The sequence below is a fragment of the Condylura cristata genome, unplaced genomic scaffold (assembly GCF_000260355.1).
Source record: "Condylura cristata isolate star-nosed mole 26May11 unplaced genomic scaffold, ConCri1.0 scaffold00006, whole genome shotgun sequence".
NCBI lineage: Eukaryota > Metazoa > Chordata > Mammalia > Eulipotyphla > Talpidae > Condylura > Condylura cristata.
Window position 1 is genome coordinate 6,146,810 of NW_004567107.1, and position 8,562 is coordinate 6,155,371.

The 8,562-nt window shown below is 35.1% G+C and overlaps 1 protein-coding gene across 2 annotated transcripts in view; it reads right to left on the minus strand.

Annotated features, from left to right (window-relative positions):
- Positions 1 to 8,354, minus strand: part of PBX3 (pre-B-cell leukemia homeobox 3) — a 200,612-nt gene extending 192,258 nt beyond the window's left edge. For both annotated transcript variants that reach the window (XM_012721596.1, XM_004677327.2), the window contains exon 1: positions 8,194 to 8,354. In XM_012721596.1, coding sequence (XP_012577050.1) covers positions 8,194 to 8,242 — 49 coding nt within the window. In that variant the 5' untranslated portion in view covers positions 8,243 to 8,354. The remainder of the gene's footprint in view (positions 1 to 8,193) is intronic.
- Between the last annotated feature and the right edge of the window lie 208 nt (positions 8,355 to 8,562).

The following is an 8,562-nucleotide window of genomic DNA, read 5'->3' on the forward strand; positions in this document are numbered from 1 at the left end:
ATAGAAGACTTTTGTTAAAAAATAAAAATAAGCTTTTCCTTCCCATTTCAATCAAAAGTAACTCCATATGTTTTAAATGAAATTTTCTAAGTAATCAGAGACTAATGAGGATTCATTGGTTTAACTAGTTCAGGGATTCTGAGAAGGGAATGAGAATTTACAGTAACCAAGTATTTCATTTAGAAGAGCTGCTCATGTAAGTACACTAAGTCCTTTTCACTGGAAAATGTAATCAGGATTGTCTCAGGAGAGGCTCCCATCCCCCCTCTCCATGTGCACATTCCTAACTCCCATTAACATTAACAAGCACCACGCATGCACACCAAGGAGATGCCAGCCTCGGTGCTGTGCATGCATGGCAGCTGTGGTGAGTAAATAATCCATATGGCTCTGAAGAGAAGTTATGGTTTATTGAGTTTAGAGTCACAACTACAGTGGTGGAATTTAGACCTTAGAGCCAAACCCCAATGTGAACGCTTTATCTACACTTTCTCTAGCCTAACCACACCCCAGACTACTTTATCAGGGTTTTGCAACTCTACCTCTAGTGATGGTTAATAAAGGTAGAAGCTCTCTGAGAAAACTTCCACCTTTTATATGCCCAGAGGCCTGTATTTCTCCCCTTCCACCACTGCCATCTGAGTATCATTCATGCATTTTCCCATGAAATATGAAAAAACACAGAGCAGTTTTGCAAAGACAACCAAAGGTCTGGCTTAAACCCCAAATGTTAGCAAAATGAGAATCAAGTGGTGAACTATGGTAATCTTGCACAACAGTTATAAACTTAAATATAAATTCCACAGGTAGTGTGAAGAGCAAAATTTAACCATAAATTCTAACTGTTCCTGTTTTCAAGTACTGAAATTAGTTTTAATGCTCATTTAATAGTTTCCTGAATCCCAATCAACAATTTCCTTCTTTCCCTAGTGAAGAAAATATCCTTGTGAAGTTCAGTTTAATCAATACATGGGTACATAAGCACACACCAATCTCCACTTTTGAAAAGAGGTGATAACAGTTCACCAGCCATATTGCTGAAATTAGGCTTTAGAAGGAAAAAAAGACTTAGATGACACAGAATTCTTACTGAACTTTAATACAGAAAAAGTACAATGAAAACTTCATATATGTAGCTCTAAATAAGTCAATTAATATTCAGAAATATTCTATAACATTACATTTAAATAATCATGGGGGGAAATCCACTAATGTTCTAGAAGCTTCTCTAGACCTTTCAATCAATTTTATTTATATGCAAAACCAAGAGAAACTAAAAAAAAAAAAAAAAAACAAAGCTCCTCCTGATGCTAAAGCTCTCAATTTACTGACAGGCAAATGGCTTCATGCTGCCACTTAATCTCATTTCTTGCATAATGCCCTCTAATTAGCATATCAAAGTGAATTAATACTTCTAGGGCATTAGCAATGGGGAAATCTGCTCCAGGCTCACAATAGCAGTTAAGAGAGAGCCAAGAAATCCTCAAAAACACCACAAACCACTTTGCATTGCAAAACTGTTCAATTTATTTATCCTCTCTCTCTAAACACTTTTACCGCACACTGTTTTACTACTATTCACCAAACAAAATGATAATTGCCAAAGTTACCAGCATCTGTAATGCCTGTTTAGAATCTTAATTTAGATTATGTTACAGATAATTTCTATATGCAACCATTTGTTCTATTATAAATGTTAATATAGAGACAGTGGAAATGTTGACATTCTCAATTAGTTAATTTGAATTTGAAATAAAATTTTATGGGATTTTACAATTTATGAATTTTTTAATGTACAAAGCCACCTGCTGGACTCTGGTGCCTAAGAAATATGCTTTGAAAACTGATGTATCACATAAAACAAAGCAAAACAAAAATCTTTTTGCTATAACATATGTTGAGTTTCCCAAATAATGGTTTCAACATTGTGAGGAATCATCAGTATTAAAAGGATTACATTGTATACCAAGTCCTCATTAATATGAGCACACAAAAAGGGTTTTGTTCAAAATAGGTTAACATTTTTAAAGCACTTAAAGTGAAGAAAACAAGAGGTACAAAACTTCCTAACAATTACTTTTATTCCTAATTACTTTCACATGTTTTCTATCTTAATCAGTTACTATCATGTAGATATAGTTAGTTCAAAAAGAGACTAACTCAATTTACATTCTATCACATCAACTGTCATCAGAGATACACTCAAAATTAATACTAAAGCAAGATCATTACCATCAAAAACTATAAACGTATTATACATAAGGAACATATCTAAGAAAAAAATAAAGAAGAAATTCTATTATAGACTCTTCCTAGAAGGAGAATAATTAGAATCAAGAGTTGATTAATGAAATTTACTTTCAAATATATTTTGGGTCTGAAGTCATAAAAATATTTTTTTCAATCACTCATTCAAGCATTACTTACTAATTTATTTATTAACTATAACATTATCATCTAGCTATGATAGCAAACTGTTGTTTGATTAACTTCTATAACTTTGTTTAAAAAATCTATGATAGCTGAAAAACTTAGAACAAATTACAGTGTTGTAAAATTATTTACCTTTTCATACTGTAAGACTCAAGTGGCCTACAGAAGTATAGCAAATGCTAGAAAAGGTCAACATGGGAGGGGTTTTGCAAGCTTTATTAGTCAGCTACTACTTAAATCATGCTAATCACACTGAAAAATGGTTAAAATGCAAGCCTGGTGAGAAAGCAAATAAAACATTATTCTCATTGTGTCAATATTGAAATAATAAATACCTAAAGATGTTCACATGTATGTGAAGAGACAGAAAACACTCAAAAAATCCTTTTTCATTTTATATCTTAATGATGATAGGTTAAGTATTCATTCTGAAGAAATGGTGGAAGTGTAAAATAAAGTGCCACGTGATTAAGGGTGTGGTTCATAAAATTCAATTCCAATTCTTTATGACATTACTTCACATAATGTATCATCCTATACAATGGCACCATTAAAATAGAAATAATCCAAATAAGATGTCAAACTTAAATCTGCCTTGGAGTTAAGTTAGCCTTTGACAAAATGTATAACTGAAATTTAAATAAAAACAAATTTAATTAAAACAAAAAGAATGAAAATGTACACAGGTATACTTAATGAAAACAAATGAACAACTATGCTGTTTGAGGCAAGGCAGGTCTCCCTGTGCTGCTGCATTAACATATTTCTGATTCAGAATAAAATCATGTAAATTAATATCATAAAATAAATTCCCAAATAAAAAACAAAACTACACAACTCTAATAAAATGAAGTCAACTAAAACTTAAACTTAGGCACAGAAGAATTACTTGCATAGATCAAGTTAGTATTGACAAGCAGATTCAATATATTTTTATTGAGAAGAAAAATAAAACAAAGAATTGGAAGACAACCCCATATATTTTTAAAATAATAACTACTAGATAAACATGAAGTTCTAAGCCAGTATGGCTTTTTTTTTTTTTTCTAGGTTCCCTATAACTAAATTCCATCTTCTAAGAATGGGAGAAGTAAAGAAAGTTAAAGAAACACCATTCTTTTACATCCTTATTTAAAGCCTCCTGAAAAGTTGTACCAATCTATAAAAACAGAAAATTGACAAAAAAATTCTTATTTTGCTATAAGGAAAAATCTATGCTATAGCAATATAATTTGACATACCCCAGATACACATTTTTTTATTGTTTTATTTTTTCCTTTCTAATCATTTACTATTTCCAGTGTAAACAAGCTATAATGTCTAACACTGATTAAGAAATTTAAAAGTGTTAATGTACATTAAAATTTGCTTCCAAATAATTCAGGGAAGGAGTTACAGAGAAAAAAATATTAAGCCAAGTGTTGCTGAAGGTGGCCATGAATTAACAGGAGAGTTTCTCTTCCCGCTATGTTTTTATGTCTGAAGTTGTCTATAATAAAGTTTTTAAAAAGTAAAAAACAAATTCATTAAAATACAAAAATGAATTATACAAGGAATAGAACATTTGATTTTTAAACTCTGAGACAGATGTTATTTATATTGTAAATATTGCAAGAAAACTTAAAAGAATGTAAGCAATATATACCATAACATTTAGACTCACATATAACAACTTTTACATTTGTTATTAAATTTTACTTGGTTTTTATACATTGGCAATTAATAAAGTACATCATACTATACAAAAAAAATGAACAAATATTTACACTGAAGTATTAAAAAAAAGAAAAGATGAAAAAAGACTCCAGTGAGTCTCTAAACCTTTAGGGTCAGAATTAAATAAAGAGATGTTGACTTAGAGTACTGTCCTGTCCCTGTAAAAGCTAATCACACTGACAGCAAGTCCTATTCTAAATGCAAATAAAAAACTCACTAGCTTTCTCTTGATCCAGTTTGCAAACCTAAAATTCTTATGACTTTTTCTAGGGAAGGTTCCTTTAAAAGTAAAGCACTTTTAATAGTCATTTTCTTCTCCTTAAACATAAAAAATACTTCAACCAGCCCAAGCAGCCAAGCAGGCCTTTCTCTTCCCCTGCGGACACCTCCTGCAGTAGAGAAGTTCATTAAGTTTTATGATCTTCCCAAGTCAGTCCTGCTTATAAGCCTCACAAAGGCCACAAATCTGGCAAACCATCATGTATGTCATTAGACATTACTAGTAAATGAACGCTATTTAGGGTTTGTGGTAGCAGTAAATCAGAGTTTGGTTGGCAGCTATCAACATGGAGTATTTTAACCTACTGCTTAGAAAATATGATTCAGATTATATTCTAAAATGTTGGATTTTCACTTAAAATGTTTAAGTACATTTTTTCCCTCAAAAAGAATCACCTCCTTTATTTGAGTGTTCGTAATTAAGGGCTCTGGAAGGTGATTTGTGAAGATGGAATATTTCAAAGACAGTACTTCCACAATCAAGATTAATGTGACGAAAAAATGTGCGGGAATGTACCAAAAGAAGTAGATACATGAGCAAACCTAGCAGCACCAAGGATTTTTAATAAGGAAAAGAGATGGTAGAATATATCTTTAAAAAAAGTCAAGAGAAAAATCATAAGATATCAACAATTATCTCACTGGTTGCTTACACATCCGTTTAAATGATAAATGTCTTAATTCTAAAAAAAACTTTTTCAGTTGCTTTCACAATGCCTACCTAACACCATTCAACAATGTGAGGCAACCTTCCTGCCCCCCAAAAATTGTATGATAAATTCTACAAAAAAATACGTTTTCAAGAAAAAGGTAGCATCTCATAGTAAAAGTATACTTTCTCTACCTCTGAACAAGAAAATAATATAATCATGGTAGATTAACCCAATTATCTGTCAGAAGGAGAAAATACCATTTTCCTATTTGGTAGGAGAAAAAAAGATGTTTTCCAAACTAAATCCCTCATGTACATCAGAACTGGCAGCATTCACTGCCTGATAAGAAACCTCAAAACCTACTGGCAGATCTATGAATACATGGGATTATTTTTTAATGATTTGTCTTATTTTAGAAGACATACCACTGAAATGACATTATCCACTGAAGTGACAGTTCCCCCCCCATTCCCCACCAGTCAAGCCCCTACCCCTTCATTATGCAGAATAGAGTCATCACATAATGTTCCCGGTTTCAATACAAATGAGTAGGTAAACTTTATAGGTAAAGATTATCGCAGGTTAATCTTTGGATACTCTATTATGAGGTCAAATCAAATGAGCTAAAGAAAAAGCATTATGAAATACACACATATTCTATAATATTTCTAAGTTCATACTTCCAAATCACGACTATAGGAACAAATGAGGGCAAGTGGGGGAGGCCTGGAATTTGCTGCCCTGATTTCTTTGCATTAGTAACATTAATGTCTACAGTTCTTTGAGTTCAAATCAAGAATTCTGAGTCTAGCATGTCTGTCTCCCTCTAAGAATAGTTTTAGAGGGTGAGGTAGAGCTGTGGGTAGTGGGGGAGAAAGGAGAGGAGAAAAAGAGCTTCACCCCCATTAATCACTAGGTACTTAAATCCCGGCCCTCTCCAGCTTAAAGAGGCTGGCAGGAGGATGCCTCTGCCCAGAGAGCCGGCTCTACTCTTTGTCGGCTGTTGTCTTTTCTACAAAAGGGATATCGTGCAAACTTGGATCGCTGGCCAAAGCACAAAAAACGGATCTAATTTACAAGTTATCACCGAAACCTTCAGAAACTATTTTCAAAACACAAAAATTTTCTTTGTCAGCTACCACTTGTTTCTTAAATAGCAGAAGCCTTACCAAAGCTTACTGGGCCAGTAATCCCAGACTGAAAAGACTTGTTTCTTTTTTTGTAACTCACCTCTGACGTGAGGTTGACTACACTTTCCTTTCAAAAGAGTGTAACTAAGTCTTGTGCAAATAAGCAACTAGAGGGCTTATGCTTCCTAATTGAATTCTGCCTGCTGCTAAGTGTCTAAACAAGAAAAGCAGTTTGCTGGGTTTTTCTCAAGCTGTCTAGGCCAAAACTTTATAAAAGCAACAAAACAACAAAATACAAATCCTGAGAAGGGGGCGAGAGGGGACGGTTATCATTCCCTTTTCCCTAGTAATATAATGCCGTATAAAGTTGAATCAATCTTAATATTCACAGCACAGTCAATACCCCAGTGTTTAGCTGTCAGCAGAAACTGAAGTGGAGCCCTGATAGCAGGAAAAATCCTTGGACATTGAGCAACATAATTTCCTGAGAATTACATACTTTCAGTCTACTAAATTAAGAATTTTAAGATTGAATTTGTGATGTCTTATTTTATAGTGATAAAAATTATGCTTTAAAAATCACAAAGCTTTGTAAAGGTAGCTAAAGACCAACAGAGTAAAAGTAATTTAAAATGCTTGTGGTTTTCAAAATGTAAAATACACCTTTAAAAGAATCATTTACATTAAGAACCCATGCATACTATGTGAATGAAAAGCAGAAAAAGTACTCTTTAAAGCTCTCAATATTGACTGTTAATTATGGTTTTAGCATATATCTCTATAGACAGCAATGACCCATCATCTTTTCTTGATTACTTTTTGGATGAGAATAGCATTATAGAATGAAAAATTTGTTTAAAAGGAGGGCAACTCTGGTGCCAACTAACCATTATATTCAGTGTGCAAGTATTTATACAGTCTATATAAGCAAAATCCCATTTAACCTTTTAAATAGCATCACTGGGGTATTGCTAAATCCTGAACTTTAACTTTCTCTTCTTTGCCTCAACTTTAAAAATGGCAACTTTTGACACCATACACCCAAGACACCCCCCCCAAGTAAAGTACAAGTACCTTTCTCAATGTATTTGTTTGTCATTTACAAAGCAAAAACAAACTAAAACATCTAGATTAAGTCTCTAATTCCACGTGAGTCACTACTGTCGCCTCAAGAAGAAAGTATCTTAAATTTTTAAAAATCGAACAGGGACATTCAATTGAATTGAACTGCCAGAAATTTATCGAACATGTATTTGTATTCATTCCAGCATATCTGAAAAACCTGTCTTCTTCTATATGCCATGTCTTGAACACTTCAATATCGTTCAACTTGCATCAGTGGATCTTTTCCTACATTATAAAATATATTAATCATATTTACAAAGTAATGACTTCCTGCATAAAACTGAAAGTGTTAGTAGGTGTAAAGATGTGAATATGCCTACACACATCCTTAACCTTCCTCGATTCTGAAAAGTACTCTTCCCAACTAAAACACGAATTCAAACATGCTAGTAGGATCTATACAATCGCATCTATTTTAGGCATGCAACTGAAGCTTTAAGGTTAAGTAAAACAAAGTTCGGGCGATGCTTCTCCCCGGTACTAGGTCTCCGGCACTAGGTCCCCGGCATCCAGTCTCCCGTGGCTCCTTTTAAAAACTGACAGACAAATAAGGGACGAGGAGCAGGAGAGGGCGGTTGGTGCTCCTCCCGACCCCTCCCCGCCTGCAGCCAGGGGCGGCTGCCTGGCGACAGCGACCCAGTCCGGTCCGCATCTACAGTTCATTTTACACCAGGAACAGAACTGAGAAATTGACTCCAGATTTATTGCAGCTTTTTCTCAAGATCAGGAGGTGGGAAGAAGAGAATGATCAAAGATGGCGGTGCCCAAAAGCAGCAGCTCTCAACTAGAGAGTCGAAGGAGTAGCTCCGACCCCACCTCGGGGGTCTCCAGGCCCACTGCGGGGCGCAGCGTCTTACCTGTTTTCTCTTTGATCTCACACAGGACGCTGAAGAGAGCGGGTTTCATCCTGTGACAGTTCAGTGCATGTTTCCTAAAAAACAAATAGCAAAGCACAAAGGTATTAGCATCACCTATGGAATAATATGGCGCCTTCCTTTAAGTTAGACCCAAGATTTCATTCCGGCCCCCTATTTTGGACGGGCTCTTCTGAACCGCGGCAAGTCCACAAAAACTCAAGTTGACTAGTTCGCGACAGCCGGCAAGATGCCGCGGCTGAAGCTCCAGCCCCAGCGCGGCGCGACCTATCTGCCCGGCAGGCAGCCGCCTCAACCATCGCAGGGTGCGAACCCGCGCGGGGCGCCCCGATCGGGGGCAGGCGGCGGCGC